The sequence below is a fragment of the Scyliorhinus canicula genome, chromosome 2 (genome assembly GCF_902713615.1).
Source record: "Scyliorhinus canicula chromosome 2, sScyCan1.1, whole genome shotgun sequence".
In the NCBI taxonomy this organism is placed as follows: Eukaryota; Metazoa; Chordata; class Chondrichthyes; order Carcharhiniformes; family Scyliorhinidae; genus Scyliorhinus; species Scyliorhinus canicula.
In genome coordinates, this window is record NC_052147.1 from 227,713,456 (window position 1) to 227,736,909 (window position 23,454).

General features: G+C 43.4%; 1 protein-coding gene across 5 annotated transcripts in view; it reads right to left on the bottom strand.

The window, feature by feature from the left end:
- Positions 1-23,454, bottom strand: part of cobll1b (cordon-bleu WH2 repeat protein-like 1b) — a 251,139-nt gene that overhangs the window by 72,474 nt on the left and 155,211 nt on the right. For all 5 annotated transcript variants that reach the window (XM_038789697.1, XM_038789694.1, XM_038789695.1 and 2 more), the window contains 6 exons: positions 21,284-21,469; positions 10,906-11,110; positions 5,072-5,300; positions 3,156-3,194; positions 2,503-2,594; positions 813-1,055 (listed from right to left, as the gene is read on the bottom strand). In XM_038789697.1, coding sequence (XP_038645625.1) covers positions 813-1,055; positions 2,503-2,594; positions 3,156-3,194; positions 5,072-5,300; positions 10,906-11,110; positions 21,284-21,469 — 994 coding nt within the window. The remainder of the gene's footprint in view (positions 1-812; positions 1,056-2,502; positions 2,595-3,155; positions 3,195-5,071; positions 5,301-10,905; positions 11,111-21,283; positions 21,470-23,454) is intronic.

Consider the following 23,454-nt stretch of genomic DNA (forward strand, 5'->3'; position numbering starts at 1 on the left):
TGTAGGGATTCTGTAGTTTATAGTTTTGGGAAATGAGACAGGCAGTATTAACAAAGTTGTTGTCCATTCAATTTGCAATACACAAAATCCTTTCATTCTCTGACCTCCCACCTGAGAGGAAAACCTAGTTCTAACTTACTTGAGTGAGAAGGTGGACAAGCAAGATTTTGATAATTCATGCAAATAGCATGCTCATATTCTACAGTTCCAACTCGGTGGTAATCTGTATCAGATGGGGGAGTAACAGCATTGTTTCATTTCTGGTTGATGGCAAAGGACAATGAAATCGATGCTCGGCAGATGTCCAGTCATTCAAATACATGGCAAGCTAGTGAAATTTACAGTGACTATAGAAAATGTATTTTTAAAATAATCTTTCTTATTGTCACAAGTAGGCTTAGATTAATGCTGCAATGCAGTTACTGTGAAAATCCCCTAGTTGCCACACTCCGGCGCCTGTTGGGGTACACTGAAGGAGAATTCGGAATGTCCAATTCACCTAACAAGCACATTTTTCGGGACTTGTGGGAGGAAACCGGAGGAAACCCACGCAGACACAGGGGGAACGTGCAGGCTCCACACAGACAGTGACCCAAGCCGGGAATCGAACCTGGGTCCCTGTCACTGTGAAGCAACAGTGCTAACCACTGTGCTACACTGTACTGTGCTAGGGTTAAGGTCCACATGATCCACCAAAGCGGGCTGAAATATGCAAGGGATAAATGGAGAAATCCAAACTTGAACAGTGACAGTACAAAATGCTCAATTAAAATTACCACTAGTTATGCAAAGGTAGCACCTACTTCACTGACCTGTACAGTACCATTGGCAGAATCATCTGGAGAAGCGTAAGATGTAGACCTTGTCAATGCTTGCTGAGTTAAATCTTTTGGAAAACTCTGTGAAACCGATAGGGGCGGTGCAGGTGCTCGTCTTTTCTTCGGCAGATCTGAAGGTAACGTATTAGATTCATAAGTTGGGCAATAAGCACTTGCACTGCTCATGCCAAGGGGTCTCTGTTGACTTACTAATGGGGTTGCAGGAGCACTTGCTGGCTGAAAATGAAAGTGAATGCTTACTTTTTAAAATGCCCTCCTGTATTAAAAGCTACTGTAATCCTGACGAGTTATAACATTTTATGAATTAATAGCTGTTGCGAGGAAGTCGAAGAGCAAAGAGCTGATAGCTGACTTTAAACATCTTTCTGGTAACCAGAGTTATTGTTGCTTACACATGTCATGATACTCGAGAGGCAAAAGCTAAACATTGCTGATCCTGGAACTCTGAAATAGAAACACAAAACGCTGGAAATATTATAGCAGATCAGGCTGTGGAGGAAGAAACTGAGTTAGGAACTGAGCCGAGGTTATTGACCCGAAACGCTAACTCTGTTTCGGCCTCTACAAATGCGGTCTGACCTGCTGAGCATATCCAGTACATGGTATTTCCTGCTTTGGGTTTGTATGGGTTACTTTATCATCAGAAGCTGTGTTCAAACACTTTCGAACAACTGGCAAATATTTGCATTCCTGATGATACAATGGAAGGAAAGCCAATTGATGAAAAATCTGGAAAGGGTTGGGCCAAGGACAACACAATGGTTCAGGTTTGTGATGACTGGTCTCTAAAAACCTGGATCATCTTCCTTGACTCACTAGATCAGCTTTACTTCAGGGGAGTGTCTTGTCCTGTGACCTTTAGCTCTTGCATCCACGTATGGATTAAAAACATGACAAAGCCAGGAGCTGAGTGGTCCTAACAAAACACAAAATGAAAATGGGCAACCAGATTATTGGTGAATAGTATTCTTTTATGGCACCATTAATTACTTCTTCCATTACTTTTAACATGATTGATGAGAAGCACATTGAAGGGTTGAATGGGCTGATTCACTGTCTGGGTAGTTGCTGATATGTCTGTTTGAAATCTCTCGCCTGAGATGGTTCCTTCACAAGTAGTTGTCTTGCTAAGTCACATCAGAGTACATTAGAGTCAATTACATAATGCCCTTTTGCAGGTTTTGGCTTCTCCAAACTGGGTAAGGGGACAAGATCCCTTCTGTGAAGGACATTAATGAAGCAGCTGTGTTTTTACACCAGACAGTTCTCCTAACCTTGATTTAGTAAACTTATCTCTCCAGGGTGACCAGTCCAGTATCAAAACCACTTGGCTACAGTGCCCAAGTGGCTAAATATTTAAAAGTATAAAACATATATGGAGAAATAGCAGGTAAATCAGATTAAAGTAGGCAGGTCAAGTTGGATTGTTAGCACCACACATCAATAAATGTTTGGCTACAATTTTTAAAAAAGTAACCACATTTCTTTGTTCCTGTTCTGGATGGTTATCTTCTTACTCTTAAACCAATGTGGAATTGTGCACAATTATTCACAAAGTAAAGACTGTTTAGCATGTACAGAGAGCACCTGTTGCTCTGCACTAACCATCTACAGTTTCAGACCAAATACAGAAACGTTATTAAAACCCAAGTGAAAAGCTTACTTTTTCCCGTTTCTTCTTACTCAGTCTAAACATGTTGAAGAAGCTTTTGTTTTCCTTCTCCAGAGATATATTTCCAGGAACCTGAGGTTGTCCTAAACACAGAGTATGTTTGTGGGAAGTTAGAAAAGAAGGCAGTAAAGATTTGTTGCAGAATACACATCTTAGTAGTGTCTATGAATAATATATTACGTACTGAAAATGGTGCACTTTTTTGTTTACAAGTGTCTGTTAATTAATGAGCATCCTCTCCAGCTAAACTAGATGCTACACCAAGAAAGCACTTGTTAAATAAACACTTCTTATATATCTTTAGGTTATGAACTGTAAAGAATACAACAGCACAAGAGATAGCCATGGATTGAATTTAAATGGGACTGGTTGTTACAAATTAGTGACAGAGACACAGATGGGCACCCATGCTATCAGATGAAAGTGGGAGAAAAGACAAAAGAGAAAAGGGGAAAGAGGGTGAACAAGCAAGTGGGATAGGGGGGAGTGTGAGCCAAAGGAGAAGAACAAGAAAGAAAAGGAAAGAGAGAGACAGAAAGTGAGAGATACACACATACATGAGAGTAAGGCACAACCTCAGCACGAGTTAAGACAATAGACAAACTAAAAACTATACTCTGGATTAAAGCCTGAAAAGTCATTACCTTGCATGGATCCACTTTGAAAATTAACCTGGGAATATCCTAGAAAGTTAGAAGTCACATCTTTAAATATCTGGTTTTCAATATCAATAAACTTACCACTTTGCAAGATATTATACATTTACAGGAGTGCTAGTCGAGGATTCCCTAAAGGTAAACATGCAGGTTGAATCTGTGATTAAGAAAGCAAATGCAATGTTGTCATTTATCTCAAGAGGGTTGGAATATAAAAGCAGCGATGTGCTACTGAGCCTTTATAAGGCTCTGGTTAGACCCCATTTGGAGTACTGTGTCCAGTTTTGGGCCCCACATCTCAGGAAGGACATACTGGCACTGGAGCGTGTCCAGCGGAGATTCACACGGATGATCCCTGGAATGGCGGGTCTAACATATGATGAACGGCTGAGGATCCTGGGATTGTATTCATTGGAGTTTAGAAGGTTAAGGGGAGATCTAATAGAAACTTACAAGATAATACATGGCTTAGAAAGGGTGGACGCAAAGAAACTGTTTCCGTTAGGCGAGGAGACGAGGACCCGTGGGCACAGCCTTAGAATTAGAGGGGGTAAATTCAGAACAGAAATGCGGAGACATTTCTTCAGCCAGAGAGTGGTGGGCCTGTGGAATTCATTGCCGCGGAGTGCAGTGGAGGCCGGGATGCTAAATGGCTTCAAGGCAGAGATAGATAAATTCTTGATGTCGCGAGGAATTAAGGGCTACGGGGAGAATGCTGGTAGGTGGAGTTGAAATGCCCATCAGCCATGATTGAATGGCGGAGTGGACTCGATGGGCCGAATGGCCTTACTTCCACTCCTATGTCTTATGGTCTTATGGTTTATAACAATAACCATTACTCACATTTGTCCCTTGGCAATATCATCTATAAATGTGGATCAACTTCAACATACATGTTGACACCTCTTTCCACTCCTGACTTTGCACATTGATCCATCACAAAGACCAACATTTCACCTCCGTAATATCAGCTGCTTTTGCCAATCAATCACTGAAACCTTCATCCTTGACTTTGTTACCCTTATCATCAGCCATTCTAGTACCCTTCTGGCTGGCTTTCCATTTTCTAAGCATCATAAATTCAGCTGGCGCTACTCATTCATCATTCCCACCCTGCAATGGTGCCTCCAAGCTGCAGATGTGCACGGCCTTTCCGCAATCACGCAGGCACCGCACAACCCACACACGAGCCGTTCCCTGCACGGCTGCCCCCAAAAATTTCAAGCAACTGTGCATTTAAATAAACAGACCACAGACAACAATGAAAATGTAGAAGGAGCATTGTTTTCCTCTCTGGCAGACATTGGCTCAGAGTTCCAAAAGCCACCAAGTTGAATCCAACTCTCATCCCAGTGTTTAAACCCTCCATTGCACCACCACCAACCCCAGAAATCTTTAACAAATCCCTTCCAGGAACCCTGCTTCTCAGATTTATTTTTTTTAACCCATTCCCTGACCACACCATTGCTGGTCATGCTTTCAGTGCTCATGTCTCTGGAATTCTCTCAGTGAAGTTTGCAGCCTCTCTACCCAAATCTTCTCCTCTGAAGGTCAGTATGAAACACTTTGACCAAGCTTCTGAGTGTTCCTCCTAATATCTTGTTTGATTGTTTCGGCAACTATTTTTGACTGATTAAAGCTCTCATGCAGCTTGTGTATCTATATACAAGGCTCTATAGATATTTAAGCTCATCTTTGACAATACTGGTGACAATCCAGTCACCTGAGACATGTTTTGTTATTTGTCGGACAGAAATAAAAAGTTACACAATGGATAAAGCTTAAATAAAATTTTATCAATGTAAATTTAAGTATTACATGCTCCATTTCTTAAGATTATCATGCTACAGCAATCAAAGCCGTGTGTTAGAAGTTATTGTGCGACAACATTTGTAGGTACTTACCTATGCTGGTGTCCAATGCATACACTTCCCGTAATCCAAGCTCTTTCAGAGATTTTGTTAAATCATAGGGCTCCAGACACTCAAAGTCTTTAACGAGAATAGTGCTCTTTGGATTAAATTCACATTTATTGCTGATTATTGGTACCAGTTCCTGAAGAGGAACAAGAGGGCTAACGCGGACTATAGTTTTCTGTGTTTTCTTGTAGTTTATTACAACACGTACTGTTTGCTGAAAGTAAAAAGAAAGCTAGTCAGAGGGTATAGGAACATGTTTGGTTGAAAATGCTGACACAATTGCAATTTAAAGTGCATTACTTTCAGGCACTGACTGACTGTTGAGCAAGCTTGCGATGAGTTTAAAAAAAAATTAAGAGTGCCCAATTCATTTTTTCCAATTAAGGGGCAATTTAAAAAAAATATATAAATTTAGAATACCCAATTCATTTTTTTCCAATTAAGGGGCAATTTAGCATGTTCAATTCACCTACCTTGCACATCTTTGGGTTGTGGGGGCGAAACTCACACAAACACGGGGAGAATGTGCAAAATCCACACAGACAATGACCCAGTGCCAGGATTGAACTTGGGACCTCGGCCTGGGACCGTGAGGCCGGGACCGTGAGGCCGCAGCGCTAGCCCACTGTGCCACTATGGTGCCCTAGCTTGGGATGAGTTGCACTTAACCCAATGTTTAGGAACCATGTTATCTGCTAAATCCTCACAGCTGTTGGAAAAATATCCAATGGCTTCCTCAAAGTAGAGTTTTCAGCAACAGTTAATGCTAAGAATCATTGGCATATCCAATATTGATTGAGGATTAGAAGGTCCTTCACAAATTTTAAGATTTCATTCATGACCAGAACTAAGCACAACCAGAATGTTCCAAAATTCAATTGAGGATTCTTTTGTAGTGAGTAAAGAATTGCCTAAAATGATTTAAAACCCTTAACTTGTGTTGCCTTCAGTCATTATTTGCATCTCAACAAAGTGAAAGGAATCTCTCTACTACACAAAGATAGGTAGGAAAGCAAGTTGGGAAGAGGACACAAAGGGCATGCAAAGGGTTATAGATATGTTAAGTTAGTAGGCGCACCATTTGACAGATGGAGTACAATGTGGGAAAATGTGAACTTGTTCACTTATCTTATGAGGAAAGATCAGGCAGGCTGGGCCTGTATACATTGAAGTCGAGAAGGATAAGATCATGAGTGGATGCTAAAAGAATCTCTCATTCTGAGAAAGAGTAGAACTAGGGGCACAGTTTAAAAACAAAGGGCCTCCCCATTTAAGATGAAGAGGAGGAGAAATCTTTTCTCTCAGAGGGTTGAAAGTCTTCAGAACTCTCTTCCCCAGGGAATGGTGGAGGCAGAATCATTGAATATTTTTGAGACGGCGATAGATATATTCATGACGAACAAGGGAGTCAAAGGACATTGGTGGTAGATAGGAATGTGAAGCTGAGGCCACAATCAGATCAGTCATGATCTAACTGAATCGTGGAGCAGACTCAAGGGGCCAAATGGCCTACTTCGGCACCTAATTTGTATGTTTGTAAGCCTGGGAACAACCTAATCCTTACCAGACTTGTCTTAACATTATTATTTTCAAGCAGAAATTCCAACAAATGAACTTAACTTTGTTGTCTCGATTAACTAAAATGTTACTCAATATAAATTCTTGACTGTGCCTGAATGAAGTTACCAAATAAGGGTAACCTTGCAACAAGGTGCATCAGACAGACTGGTTGAAAAAAAATCAAAGAAGTTTACTTTGGGGATGAAAGATTGTGTTTTGTCATGAGAGAAGAAATTGAGAAAACAAAGAAAATATTTTGAAAGATCCAAGAGAAAAACACACATGGAGGAGGAAAAACAAGATAAAGCGGAGTAAAGAAGCTCAAGATGTCTGCTAGCATGAGATTGATCTGTTGCTCTTCGATTAATATTACTTACAAGGTACATCTCAGTGTTTTTACACAGCTTTAATTTAGGGCCACCATTTTCTTTTCTCTCTCAAGCTCAGACTTTTGAAGTTTAGAACGGTAAAATATCATCTGTGATACAAGGCCATGCAAAGGTGGCAATTCAAGTTTTGGCAAGTGAATGTTGGAAGTTGAGTCATTAAAATACATCAGTGTCTTTTAATGCAATTTATTCTAATGTCATGTAGATCATTGAAATAATATGTAGAATTTTTGGCATTCCTCTCCAGTACTGAGTGGATGAATTAGGAGATCACACAATTGTGTTACACGTGTCTATAATTTGAATTATGCAAAGACATCAGGAACTGAACTTTTTTTTCCCACTGAATACAAGATTAAGATAAGGCCTGGCTGGATTTTGAAAATGTCAATTTGAATTGAAAATGGAAATGGAGAAGGGGTAATTTATTACAGACTATGAGAACGAGACAAGCAGATAACAGTGAAAGATCAAACAAGCCTCAAGTAGGACTTGAGTTTAAAAAGCAACGGCGACACAGAATAAACTCAGAACTGTGCTAATTGATGTTGAACAAATTTATGCAATTCAGAGGAAGGAAGCTGGACAAAAATCTGGTTAACAAGATCCAGATTATAAGGAGTAATACAGAAAGGGATAATCAAATGCATGGTGGAATATCACTGCTCCTGTGTTACTGAGACTCTGGCACTGATATACTATTTTATTCATCGTGTTCTTTGGCAGAATAACCATTTTCTCAGTCTTTCGCTCTGGACTAATATATTAACTCAAACATTTTGACTTTCTATTTTAAGCTTCAGTCTCAGCCTGTAAACAATTCATTATTGACAGATTGGACCAGACTTTGCAGCAGTGAGGACAGTGAAATGGTTAACGTTTGTTGTCATTACTCCACTGAAACAGTGGACAGCAAATTCAGAAGCCCGCATGTGTAAAATATTGTGGAAATCCAGACGTTGTCTTCAGTGATTTAACCCTCCTCCAGAGGGTGAGGCATTGATGCCCTGTCCCCAGAGTGCAACCCCTAATCATCAGTGAATTGATGAAAACTTCCACTTTTATACTGTTAGTCTTACTGTAAAACCTTCGGGTGAATAAGGAGTTAATGGGAATCGGGGAGAAAACTCACCACTGGTTGGAGTCCTATCCAGCACAAAAGAAGATGGTTGTGGTGGTTGGAGGTCAATCATCCCAACTCCAGGATATCACTACAGGAATTCCTCAAGGTAGTGTCCGAGGACCAACCATCTTCAGCCTCTTCATCAATGACCTGCCTTCCAACATAAGGTCAGAACTGGGGATGTTTTGGATGACTGCACAATGTTCAGCACCATTCAAGACTTCTCAGATAATGAAGCAGTCTATGTCCAAATGCAGCAAGACCTGGACAATATCCAGGCTTGGGCTGGCAAGTGGCAAATTACATTTGTGCCACACAAGTGGCAGGCAATGACCATCTCCTACACGAGAGGATCAAACCACCGCCCCTTGACATTCAATGGCATTACCATTGCTGAATCCCCCAAAATCAACATTCTGGGGGATACCATTGATCAGAAACTGAACTGTACTAGCCACATTAATACAGTGGCTACCAGAGCAGGTCAAAGACCAGGAATGCTACGGTGAGTAACTCACCTGCTGACTCCCCAAAGCTTGTCCATCTTCTACAAGACACTAGTGAGGAGTGTAATAGAATACTCTCCACTTGCCTGAATGAGTGTAGCTCCAACAACACTCCAGAAGCTCGATACGATCCAGGACAATGCAGCCCACTTGATTGCTCCCCCTTTCAAACATTCAAACCCTCCACCACCGACGAACAATGGCAGCCATGTGTACCATTTACAAGATGCACTTCAGTAACTCACCAAGGTTCCTTCGACAACACCTTCCAAACCAACAACTACTACCATCCAGAAGAACAAGAGCAGCAGATACTGGGAACCCTACCACCTGGAGGTTCCCCTCCAAATCATTCACCACCCTGACTTGGAAATATATTGTCATTCCTTCACTGTCGCTGGGGCAACATCCTGGAACTCCCTCCCTAACAGCACAGTGGGTGGGTGTACCTACACCTCATGGACTGCAGCAATTCAAGAAGGCAGCTCACCACAACCTTCTGAAGGGCAACTAGGGTTGGACAATAAACGCTGATCTAGCCAGAGAGGCCCACATCCCATAAATGAATTTTTAAAAACTGGGTTTTAAAATGGTGTGCTAACTTCATCATTGCTGCCAACCCCACTTAGTAACCCTGAAAAGCTAATTCTATATTTGCGATATGTTGGGCGCGATTCTCCCATAAAAAAACGACAAAGGGCGTGATCGACTACGTTGCGTATGGAAGGCAGCCAGCCGTAGCACAACGTGGCCCATAGAAGCCGGGAGACCGTGCTCCTGGGATCTACCTGTGCAACACCTTGCAAGATCTAACGCATATTGGAGTGAGACATGTAGTCCCAATTTAATGTGCAGTTTCCCGAGGCACCCGGGGCATTGGGATCTATCTCTTTCACATCGGAGACCTCAGAGGTGTGCCGTTCAATACTGGTCTCCATAAACGGGGACTAGACGGAATGGTACTCATGGGGATCTACCAGGGAATCACAGGCCCTAGGGGAGGGTGGCACATTGGCATTGCTGGTGCCAACCGGGCACCCTGGTTTTGCCAGCCTTGCAGCGCCACCTTGTGCCAGCTGGTCCCACAAAGTCCGTCAAGGCCCCTGTTGTGACCTATACGCCTGGTATCCATTTTGTGGAGACCAATACAAATTAGCGCCAGCTTGAGGCCTGGCCGGTGGCTGCTGGTGACTACTGGGAGCCAGGAGAATGCGGCCTGAAGGGGGATGAGCATATTTAATTACCTGGATTATGTCAGTGAGGGTGCATTCCAAATCGGGTGTGGTGCAGCGGGTGCATCACGCAGCGTGAAATCAGTTTTAGAACTCTCCCGTTATGCCCCCAGAGCAACAGGATCGGCACGGGGGGCAACTTGGTGGGAAAAACACACCTGTCAAACTTCTCCATAATGTCTTTAAAAATCCACATTTAACTCTTTAAAAAAAAAGTTTATTCGCATTAATATCTTAGCTTCCATACAAATCCAATGATAATGATATCTAATTATCTGGTGTTATTAACTTCCTGGTGTGTCATATGTGACAATACCCCAAATGACTCTCTACCTGCTTGTGGACATCTCTATTTTTCACTCATGGAGATCCCTGGACTTGGCGCCAGATTTAAACCATCAACAGGAAAGGGGAAGCCACCACCACAGAGGTCACTGGATCTTTGTCTGCACTTTTAGAGATCATCTGCAAGCACCACTCTTTAACTGAAGTTCTGAAGAAGTCACATTCGACTCAAAGTTAACTGTTTCTTTCTTCACAGATGTTGCCAGGCCTGCTGTTTTTCTAGCACTTCTTTTTTTATTTCAGATTTTCAACATCAGCAATATTTTGCACTAATCACCATGGTTTTACTGCTCACTGCGATTAGCAGAAACGTTCAATGGTGATTAATTCATCCTGAGTGTTTATCATGTTTTGTGTAAAGGGCCAGCTTTTAAACCAGAGAAGATTGGCGAAGCGTGATTTGTGCTCAACATAATTTGCACTTACAATGCCATGATATTTTGCACGAGTGACTTCAATTTCAGACATGTTGCCTCAAAAGAACTTAACAGCGCCACCACGACCGAGTGGAAACTCTCCATCTACATAGTGCTGCCTTATTCTCTGCAGCAGAGTTTACATTTTCAGTTAAACCTATTCAATACAAATTCAAGAACAATTTCCCTGTTAAAATTATTTGCATGCTTTATTGCCATCCCATGATGTGCTATTCAACCATACTGACCTCAGGCACCACTGAAATTGGCTTCTTTTTTTCTTCCATGTTTTTCTGCTTCAGAATAACTTTCTCCACTTCCAATGCCCCAACCAAAGTGTTGGGCTTGAACTGGATTAGATTCTTCTCTTTACCCACCAATTCCATAACGTGACTTGATGGATTCAAATGAAACTTGCCACAGAGGAAAATCAACAGATCCATCATAGGTGTGCTAAAAAAAGCAAACGTTTCTGTCAGGTTAAATAGCTTATTTTTAAAAACAAACTGCAAAGCACGAGATTCAACTTGCTGACACTACCACTGCTGTGATTCGATCAGATAATTCAAGGTGGTCAGCTTTCAACAGCAACTGTCAGAGTGCTGGAAAATTATGAATGAGGAATCTATTTGGAATATTCATAAATCTTAATGAAATTTTGATTGTATAATTTTAAAAAGTAGCTTAAATATGAGAGCCAGGATAGATCAAGATAATAAATAAACTTCTGTTTACAATTATTTAAAATACTAGGGGCATTCAAAACGGAGGTGTTTTTGTCACTGATCAATGCATGACAGATATAGTTTTCCGAGAGGATAACAGAGGTTTGGAATAATGTGTAGACAAATGCGGTTAGTGATGCTTTGCACCTCCAGAAGAGAACTCTGCCTGGGACAGAGATCATGTTATACAAGATATACATGCCACGTACCGTGGGCAATTTGATCTCCAAGGCTAGTTTTGGTTACTGACAGGGGGTGGGGATAGGGGATAGAATTTGCATATATTTTTCCTGATTTGCTATAGATTTTTAAAAATCTCCCCTCATGCGTTTACAAAACTTCTGGTTGGTAGAGAGTGCTTAATTGTGGTGTATAAAACATCACAACTACATGGATTAAGCTGATTGCACCAGTTGGTCTGATAATGCACGAGCGCGGAACTACTGCCTCACATCACCACGGACCCGGGTTCAATTCCTGACCTGTGTGGAGTTTGCACATTTTCTCCGTGTCTGCGTAGGCTTTCTCCAGGTGCTGGGGATTACTCCCACAATTGGTGGATTGGCCATGCTAAATTGCCCCTTAGCGTCCAAAGATGTGAAGATCAGGTGGGGTGACATAGATACATAGAAGATAGGAGCAAGATGAGGTATTTTGGCCCTTCGAGCCTGCTCCACCATTTATTACAATCATGGCTGATCATCCAACTCAATAGCCTAATCCTGCTTTTTCCCCCATAGCCTTTGATCCCATTCTCCCCAAGTGCTATATCTAGCAGCCTCTTGAATATATTCCATGTTTTAGCATCAACTACTTGCTGTGGTAATGGATTCCACAAGCTCACCACTCTTTGGGTGAAGAAATGTCTCCTCATCTCTGTCCAAAATAGTTTACCATGAATCCTCAGACTGTGATCTCTGGCATTGGGCACATCCATCATTGGTAACATCTTCCCTGCATCTACCCTGTCTAGCTCGGTTAGAATTTTATAAGTCTATGAGACTCCCCCTCAATTTTTCTGAACTCCAGCGAGAGCAATCCTAACCTAGTCAATCTCTCCTCTCTGACAGTCCTGCCATCCCTGGAATTAGTCTAGTAAACCTTTGCTGCACTCCCTCAAGAGCAAGAACATCCTTCCTCAGAAAAGGATACCAAAACTGCACATAATATTTTAGGTGTGGCCTCACCAAGGCCCAGTATAATTGCAGCAACACATCCTTGCTCATGTATTCAAAATCTCTCGCAACGAAGGCCAACATACCATTAGCCTTCTTTACCGCCTGCATGCTTACCTTCAGTGACTGGTGCACAAGGACACCAAGGTCCCGCTGCACACCCCCTCTCCCAATTTACAACCATTCAGGTAGTAATCTGCCTTCCTGTTTTTGCTTCCAAAGTGAATAACCTCACACTTATCCAAATTATACTGCATCTGCCATTGATTTGCCCACTCGCTATTTGTTACGGGGCTGGGGCGGAGGAGTGGATTCTAGGTATGGTCCTCTTTTGGAGAGTCAGTGCAGACTTGATTGGCCGAATGGCCTCCTTCTTCATTGTAGTGATTCCATGCATTCTATGAGACTATAACACTGATGTGAACAAGAATGGCATAGACAAGGGTAACTGCCTTTAAAGGAAAACGTTCTTTGAGAAACACTTTAAAGAGTAATCATATGCTTTCTAAGAGTTTGGAGTTGGCATCAGATCAGGAGTGGTCATTGAGAATCTAAATGCTTTGTATAAATAAATCATTACCTCAGACAAATCAGGGCCCAAGATGTTTTGTAATTCAACAGAAAATGATGCAATCTTAATGTTTGGTCCTTTAGAAAACTTCGGACAGTTTTGCCACTGCAAGAGTTCATTTCAGAACAACCTATCCAGACTATCTCAATCAACCCTGGTCATTCACACAGGCCAATCAAAAACAAGGACAAATATACCATGTGTAGAATAGAAAGATCATTGTAACCAAATAAAGCAAGTGATCGTCATAAATCATATTAAAAGTTGCTAACTGTCAGCTTTCCATGAGAATCGAAGTATTTCTTGCCTTTTTTTTGTGGTGCAAAACTTGTGCTGCTTGCGGGTGGGCCAAACATCTGCTTATTTTGGATCATGTCAAATTGTCCCATATTCCATTGGCAGTCACTTCTACTGCACATCATGCTTTTTCAGTGTAAGCACAGACAATGCTTTATGAAGCAAATACAGCCAGCTGTTCTCAGCTCTCAGCGCAGTGTCCAAATGAGGTTTGAAGGTTAGCAACTATGAGTTTATTGTGCTTCTGGGATTTTATTGGGTTCAACCTCTGGCATTGGTGAGTTGTGAAGTATATTAACCTACTAACTCTGAGCTGCTACAGTATGTGCTAATAATAGGTGTGAACAAAAAAATGGCTTCTTTGTCCTCCCACAAATTTCCCTTTGTTTATAAAACAATATGCTACATATTGCAAATGAGATTAAATTAGTGCATTTCATTTTCACCGAAGGGAACAGGAGAGTGGGCAAAGAAGCGGCAGAAGAAATACAGGGCGGGATTCTCCGCCCCCCCCCCCCGTCCGGGCGGGAGAATCGCCGGGGGTTGGCGTGAATCCCGCCCCCGCCGTCCTCCCAATTCTCTCACCCCCACCCCCCCCCAAAAACCGGCCCCGTGTGAGTCGCACCGCCACCCGAATTCTCCGGCCCGCGATGGGCCGAAGTCCCGCCTGTCTGTAGCCGGTCCAGCCGGCGTAAGTCTGAGTAGGTCCCTTACCGGCGGGACCTGGCGGCGTGGGCGGGTTCGGGGGTTCCTGGGGGGGGGGGGTCGCGGGGGGATCTTGCCCCGGGAGGGGTCGCGGGGGGATCTTTCCCCGGGAGGTGCCCCCACGGTGGCCTGGCCCACGGTCGGGGCCCACCGATCTGCGGGCGGGCCTGTGCCGTGGGGGCACCTATTACTCCGCATCGGCCGTTATGGTCCTCCGCAATGGCTGATGCGAAGATGAACACTCCAGCACATGCGCGCGGATTACACCAGCACCCGCTGGCGCTCCCGCGCATGCGCCGGCCAGCGATGGCCCTTTGCCGCCGGTTGGCGTGGCGCCAAGCCCCTATCTCGCCGGCCGGCAGGGCGCCAACCACTCCGGGGCAGGCCTAGCCCCTGAAGGTGCGGAGGATTCTGCACCTTTGGGGCGGCCCGACGCCGGAGTGGTTCACGCCACTCCATCCCGCCGGGAACCCCCGCCCCACCGGGTACGGGAGAATCCCGCCCACAATGTGGAAAAGTGTGAGGTTAAGCACTGTGGAAGGAGGAATGGAGGCATAGACTATTTTCTAAATGGGGAAATACTTAGGAAATCAGAAGCACAAAGGGACTTGGAGTCCTTGTTCACGATTCTCTCGAGGTTAACTTGCAGGTTCAGTCGGCAGTTAGGAAGGCAAATACAATGTTAGCATTCACGTCGAGAGGGCTAGGATACAAGAGCAGGGATGTACTTCTGAGGCTGTTAAGGCTCCGGTCAGACCTCATTTGGAGTATTCGGAGCAGTTTTGGGCCCCGTATCGAAGAAAGGATGTGCTTGCCTTGGAAAGGGTCCAGAGGAGGTTCACAAGAATGATCCCTGGAATGAAGAACTTGTCGTATGAGGAACGGTTGAGGACTCTGGGTCTGTACTCGCTGGAGTTGAGAAGGATGAGGGGAAATATTATTGAAACTTACAGGACACTGCGTGGCCTGGATAGAATGGACATAGAGAGGATGTTTCCACTTATGGGAAAAACGAGAAGCAGAGGACACAATTTCAGACTAAAGGGATCATCCTTTAAAACAGAGATGAGGAGGAATTTCTTCAGCCAGAGGGTGGTGAATCTGTGGAACTCTTTGCTGCAGAAGGCTGTGGAGGCCAAATCACTGAGTGTCTTTAAGACAGAGATGGATAGGTTCTTGATTAATAAGGGGATCAGGGGTTATGGGGAGAAGGCAGGAGAATGTGGATGAGAAAACTATCAGCCACGATTGAATGGCGGAGCAGATTCGATGGGCCGAGTGGCCTAATTCTGCTCCTATATCTTATGGCCTTAACATAGAGGTGCTACATATTCTATGGTGGTAGCATAGTGGTGCAGTGGTCAGCACTGCTGCCTCACAGCTCCAGGGGCTCGGTTCGATTCCAGCCTCGGGTGACTGTGTGTGTTTGCATGTTCTCCCCCAGTGTCTGTGTGGTTTTCCTCCGGGTGCTCCGGTTTCCTCCCACAGTCCAAAGATGTGCAGGTTAGGTGGACTGGTCATGATAATTGCCCGTTAAGTATTCAGGGATGTGCAGGTTAGGTTGGGTGGGGGAGTGAACCTGGGCCGAGTGCTCTTTTGGGAGATCGGTGCAGACGGTGGGCTGAATGGCCTCCTTCTGCACTGTAGGCATTCTATGCAATCTATGCAAGAAAAGGGACTAATTGAATAACTCTTCCAAAAGAGTTGGAACAGATATAATGGGCTGAACCGCTTTCTTCTGTGCTGTGTTTTTCCATGATTCTACGAAGTGTATAATTGCAGGACTTGCCAATTTTAATCACCACTGAATTACAGGACTTATACAATTGCTAACCTAATGTCATATTGCAAGCACCCGATTTAAAGTACATAGAAACGTTTTATTTTTTCTTAAATAAAGTGCAATAAATTTCTCACATGAATAAAATATTCTTTCCCCCTCCTAAACAAGGGCTGGGAACTTCTGACCCAACCCGTGGCCGGGATTTTCCAGTGCCATTGAAAGTCTGTGGACCTTTGGCTGACTCTCCAAATATTCCATTCCCATCCTCCGCAGGTCCCACCTGTAATCCTGGCCATTGTTTCAGACTTCTAACCCTGTGAATTCAGTCCAAATATACTCTAGATAGCATGCCAAGTCAATTAATTCGGTGATGCCAGTCTGTGAAGACACTGTAAATTATAACAGCTGAACAAAGCGGGTTTATTTTTCCAAATGGTTATCGTGAAGTCTTCAGCCATCAATGTGAAGTGATATCTGTGCAAACATTGGTGAAAGTCTGAAGGGATTTTTCTCGCAGTACGGAGGGCAAAAATGGATTGGTTTTGGAAGGTTGTTACTGCAGGGGTTATGTCTTAACTGCTATCTATATCCTGATTCCTAATTGTCTTGTCTGATTTCGATAGTCTCTTTGCCCTGGAGCTTTTCCTGAGATGGTGATAATGATTCTTCCTCAGCTCAATGTCATCAGATTTTTTTCCATGATAGCTATCTTCAAATTACATTTGGACTCAACAGTGAACTGATTTCACAGAATCACAGAAGGAGGCCATTTGGTCCAGTACCCCCGTGCTGGCTCTTTGAAATAACAATCAAATTATCGCTACCATAATCTGTATTCCACCTCTGAAAGATTTCATTAAGCATTTGTTTTAAACCTGGAACTATTTTCACAACGATCAACCAACTGTTCTCAACTCGAAGTATATTTCACCAATCCCTGCAAGGTAAACTTTTAGAAGTATCTCATGCACATTGCCAAAACTTAAAAACCAACTTCTTCAATTCGGGCTTAAAATCAAAAGGAGACCATAGAATTAACAGTGTAGAAGGAGGCCATTCAGCCCATCGAATCTTCACTAGCCCTTGGAAAGAGCACCTTACCCAAGCCCACGCCTCCATCCTATCCCCATAACCCTGTAACCTGATCTAATCTTTTTGGACACTAAGGAGCAATTTAGCAAGGCCAATCCAGCTAACTTGCACATCTTTGGGCTGTGGGAGGAAACTAAAGCATCTGGAAGAAACCCACGCAGACATGAGGAGAAAGTGCAAACTCCACACAGATAGTCACCCGAGGCTGGAATTAACCCGGGATCCTGGAGTTGTGCGGTAGCAGTGCTAACTACTGTGCCACCATGCCGAGATGAAGGATGCCGCATCTCACTGGTCTTTACATTTCTCAGGCCATGCATCACTCAATCCAATAACCTCTGTCCCATCACGCTTCCAGGATTAATTGCAGCCCCATCAATCACCAGTACTAAAAGCTGTCCTGAACCATATCAGATAGTCCATATATGACTCTGCAAATGCAATAAAACTTGTGACATGACATGAGCCAAGACAGCATGCAACATCATACTTTTAAAAGCCTTAAAATTACTGTATAATGCAAACTAAAGTGAGCTGGCATAAAATTAAATAATATCTATTGCGCCAAATGAAATTGTATGTGTAAATAATATTGTTTTTAAAACTTGCAGCCAATTAATCGGTGCTGAAAGGAGATGACTTTGCATGTGCAATCACATACATAACATGATTATCATTAATTTTGTAATACATTCAGTGGTCACAATATTATTAGCCACAATGATGATATGATTTGTAGTTACAATATTAATTAGAAAATAGACAAAACATTTTAGAAAGTGTCTCATCCAGCAGAGGGCAGCAGAGCGGAGCTGCTGATTGGCTGTTGCGGGGAAAATTTGCATTAGTGCATTGCGGTCACTGCATCCAGAACGTGTACCTAAGCAAGATACCCTCCGTGTTCAAGTGAAGGCAAGTATCCAGCAGAGGGCAATAGAGTGGAGCTGCTGATTGGCTGTTGCGGGGACAATTTGCATCAGTGCATTGCGGTCACTGTATCTAGAAGGTTGTTTGTGGAGGAGCCGTTGTCAAGTCCGAAGAATCAAGATAGATGGGTCACGTGCTAGCGAGGTGAGGAACAGGGAGAGAGTGCAGATAAACACGTGGCTGCAGGGATGGTGTAGGAGGAAGGGTTTCAGTTACGTGGATAATTGGAGTACATTCTGGGGAAGGTGGGACCTGTACAGACAGGATGGTTTGCACCTGAACCAGAGGGGCACCAATATCCTGGGAGGGAAATTTGATACGGCTCTTCGGGGGTGGGTTTAAACTAATTTGTCGGGGGGATGAGAAAACGAGCTGTCGTCCATAAACCAGTGTTGAGAGTAGTGAGGTACTGAGGAGGGTATCAAGGTCGCAGGAGTGAACCAGCAGACAGAAAGATGGGTTGAAGTGTATCTACTTCAATGCAAGGAGCATCTGGAATAAGGTAGGTGAACCTGAAGCGTGGATTGGTACTTGGGACTACGATGTTGTGCCATTACGGAGACATGGTTAGAACAGGGACAGGAATGGTTGTTGGAAGTTCCGGGGTACAGATGTTTCAGTAAGAGGAGGGAAGGTGGTAAAAGAGGTGGAGGAGTCGCATTGTTAATCAAGGATAATTTAACGGCTGCAGAAAGGCAGTTCGAGGGGGATCTGCCTACTGAGGTAATATGGGCTGAAGTTAGAAATAGGAAAGGAGCAGTTACGTTGTTTGGAGTTTTCTATAGGCCTCCAAATAGTAATAGAGATGTGGAGGAAGAAATTGCAAAACAGATTATGGATAGGTGTGGAGGTCTCAGGGTAGTTGTCATGGGTGACTTTAACTTTCCAAATATTGATTGGAACCTCTATAGGTCGAACAGTTCGGATGGGGCAGTTTTTGTACAGTGTGTGCAGGAGGGTTTCCTGACACAATATGTGGACAGGCCGACAAGAGGGGGGGGGGCCACATTGGATTTGGTACTGGGTAATGAACCGGGCCAAGTGTTAGATTTGTTTGTGGGAGAGCACTTTGGAGATAGTGACCACAATTCGGTGTCTTTCATTATTGCAATGGAGAGGGATAGGGCCATACGGCAGGGCAAGGTTTATAATTGGGGGAGGGGTAATTATGATGCGATTAGGCAAGAATTAGGCAGCATAAGATGGGAACAGAAACTGTCAGGGAAAGGTACAAATGAGAAGTGGAGCTTGTTCAAGGAACAAATACTGCATGTCCTTGATAGGCATGTCCCTGTCAGGCAGGGAGGAAATGGCCATGTGAGGGAACCATGTTTCACAAAAGAGGTTGAATGTTTTGTCAAGAGGAAAAAGGAAGTGTATGTAAGGATGAGAAAACAAGGTTCAGTTGGGTCGCTTGAGGGTTACAAGGTAGCAAGGAATGAGCTAAAAAAAAAGGGCTTAGGCGAGAGCTAGGAGGGTGCATGAGAAGTCCTTGGCGGGTCGGATCAAGGAAAACCCCAAGGCTTTTTATGAGGTTAGGGCCGGTCAAGGACAGTAGTGGGAACTTGCGTATGGAGTCAGAAGAAATAGGAGAACTGTTGAATGAATACTTTTCTTCAGTGTTCACCAAGGAGAGGGACCATGTTTTTGAGGAAGAGAGTGTGATACAGGCGGGTAGGCTGGAGGAGTTGATGTTCTGAGGAGGGATATATTAGCAATTTTGAAAAAAACTGAGGGTCGACAAGTCCCCTGGGCCAGATGGGATATATCCAAGGATTCTTTGGGAGGCAAGGGATGAGATTGCAGAGCCTTTGGCTTTGATTTTCGAGTCCTCACTGTCCACTGGGATAGTGCCAGAAGACTGGAGAATGGCGAATGTTGTTCCCCTGTTCAAGAAAGGGAATAGGAATGACCCTGGTAATTATAGGCCAGTTAGTCTTACTTCGGTGGTCGGTAAGTTAATGGAAAAAGTCCTGAAGGATAGGATTTATGACCATTTGGAAGATGCAGCTTAATCCGGGATAGTCAACACGGATTTGTGAAGGCGAAGTTTTGCCTCACAAATTTGATTGAATTCTTTGAGGAGATAACTAAGTGTGTAGATGAAGGTAGAGCAGTTGATGTTGTATACATGGATTTCAGTAAGGCGTTCCCCATGGTCAACTCATGAAGAAAGTAAGGAGGTGTGGGATAGAGGGAAATTTGGCCAATTGGATAAGTAACTGGCTATCACATAGAAGACAGAGGGTGGTGGTGGATGGAAAATTTTCAGACTGGAGACCAGTTACCAGCGGTGTACCACAGGGATCAGTGCTGGGTCCTCTGCTATTTGTGATTTTTATCAATGACTTGGAGGAGGGGGCTGAAGGGTGGGTCAGTAAATTTGCTGATGACACCAAGATTGGTGGAGTCGTGGATGAGGTGGAGGGCTGTTGTAGGCTGCAAAGAGACATTGATAGGATGCAGAGCTGGGCCGAAAAATGGCAGATGGAGTTTCACCCTGATAAGTGTGAGGTGATTCATTTTGGTAGAAAAAATTTGAATACGGATTACAGGGTCAACGGCAGGGTTCGGAGGAATGTGGAGGAACAGAGAGATCTTGGGGTTCATGTCCACAGATCTCTGAAGGTTGCCACTCAAGTGGATATAGCCGTGAAGAAGGCCTATAGTGTGTTAGCGTTTATTAACAGGGGGCTTGAGTTTAAGAGGCGCGGGTTTATGCTGCAACTGTACATGACCCTGGTGAGACTACATTTGGAGTATTGTGTGCAGTTCTGGTCACCTCCTTATGGGAAGGATGTGGAAGCATTGGAAAGGGTGCAAAGGTGATTTACCAGGATGCTGCCTAGTTTGCAGGATAGGTCTTATGAGGAAAGGTTGAGGGAGCTAGGGCTTTTCTCTTTGGAGCGGAGGAGGATGAGAGGCGACTTAATTGAGGTTTATAAGATGATGAGGGGGATAGATAGAGTGGACGTTCAGAGACTATTTCCTCGGGTGTTACAGGGGGGCATAACTACAAGGATCAGGGTGGGAGATATAGGAGGGATGTCTGAGGTAGGTTCTTTATTCATAGAGTGGTTAGGGTGTGGAATGGACTGCCTGCTGTGATAGTGGAGTCGGGCACTTTAGGAACTTTCAAGCGGTTATTGGATAGGCACATGGAGCACACCACAATGACAGGGAGTGGGATAGCTTGATCTTGGTTTCAGACAATGCTTGGCACAACATCGAGGGCCGAAGGGCCTGTTCTGTGCTGTACTGTTCTATATTGTATGTCTCAATAGAAACACAAACCAAGCTATAAAAAGATGCATTATAGGTGAATGTGGGATAAGGTACAAAAGAACCAACCTTCCATTTATATTGGTTGATTGTTCCAGTCCTCCTGGCAGAACCACAGTCAAATCAAAGTGTCTATTAACATTGTCCTTCTGTTCCATTGTTTTATCTTCACCCTCCAGTCTCTTAGCTACTGAAGAACTCTCAACATGTTTGGAGAATGTTGGTGGCGCTGGGGCTTTTGGCTTGGATCTTTTGCTGTTGATAAAATGAACAAGAAATTGATGACTGAAAACATATTGAGCAGCACATTTTCAAAAAAATGTTCAAAATAAAAGCTATGCAAGTTTTACAAATTGACTGCAGGACAAAAAAAAATAAATACTGTTCAAATTAACACTCGGCCTAACAATACCAGCAGGTCACAATAACTATGGTACACAAAAGGTATAATTGGTCTCAGCATCTTTAGAAAAGGATGGGAGGGCTTTAAAAAAATAGGGTTAGTAATTGTGATTTCTCCTCAGAGATTCTTGCTCGAAGTGCATATGGATATTGGTTGAGCGCTTTCAGATTTGGCTAAGATGCTTCTGTTGATCAAGTAACTTGCTAAGCACAGACCCTCTAATCTGGGACTTAAGAAAAATGGCCATTTTGGGAAAATAGTAAAGGCTCACGTCACCCAAAGCAAACTGCATCTTAACGGACAACTGTACATGCAACAGGGAAAAACGGGTCAAAGAGTGGGGAGCAGGGAGGAAAGGAAAAGCGTTTCAAAACTGATCATTGCTTGCTTTATATTCTTTCGTAAACATTTTTTAATCTGAAAAATAAAAATATACCAATAAATGAACCAATTTAAATGAATTGAGAAAACAAAAGCAATTTAAATTCAAATGCCCAGCTTCTCCGAGCTAACTGCACCATTCTAATTGCCATCCTCAGTCTGAACAGGAATGTTTTCTTGAGAGAGTGTAAAAAGGAAAACATCCTTTTGGTAAATGTAGTCCCTGTAGCTGGGTTTTGGATTTATATTATTTCCTTATTAAGTTATTAGTGTATGCTAGTGGTATGGTAGGTCTTGCATTGACATGGTGGCATTTTATATTAAGTGTGATTACTCTCATTTCATACAAGTATGGAAGATATCACCTTTACTGTTACCCCATTATGCAAGAAAAAATCCTCTTGTATGCTCAAAAGGATATCACAAAGCCAGAAAAAATTTAAATAGTATATATTAATTTTACAGAAACTTCAGGTACAGTTGACATCAAAAGGAACCCCACACCAAATGCGAAACTCACAGAACCATAGAATTTACAGTGCAGGAGGCCATTCGGTCCATCAAGTCTGCACCGGCAGTTGGAAAGGGCACACTACCCAAGCCCACCCTATCCCTGTAACCCAGTAGCCCCACCTAACCTTTTTGGACACTAAGGGCAATTTATCATGGCCAATTCACCTAACCTGCACATCTTTGGACTGTGGGAGGAAACCGGGGCACCCAGAGGAAACCCACGCAGACACGGGGAGGACATGAAGATTCCGCACGGACAGTGACCCAAGACGGGAATCGAACCACAGACCCTGGAGCTGTGAAGCAACTGTGCTAACCACTGTGCTACCATGCCCCCGTGCTATTTTTCCAGGTCAGACAGTTCCCCAACTGAAAACAGTAATAACTATTCTATGAATCCCATTGAAGCTCGAACATGCTTACTTATACGTTTCTACAAAATGCTAGTTCTTCAAGATAATTATAGATCAACAAGTGAAATAGGAAGTGCAATCCCAGAGGAAAAGGACAGGAGAAAACAAAAGACAAAAGATAGACTGAACACAGTGGTAAATCATTAGAATTTCAACAAATGGAATTTCTTCCTCACATTTAAAATACATTTTACAGTATTACTCCAACATATTGGCCATACAGAATTAGCTCACATATGGAGAAATTAACTATGGTCATCATGTAGAAGGTTATGTTTTTATACTTTCGGTATATCTCTCCTCCATAATATGATAGGCAAGCGGGCCAGCATTTTTAAATAAATACATTAATGGCCAATTGAGCTTGTTGCTAAGCCAACTGGCTGGAATAATATGCTGCTCAACCAGAAACTCGTTGGTGTGAGTAGGCAGGTGGCAGTGGGCAGGCTGCCATTTTAAAGAAATTGCTTAAAACGCAGGAGGGCGAGTGGCGGGAGGAGGGGATCATTCAGGTGGAGCAGATAGGGGAT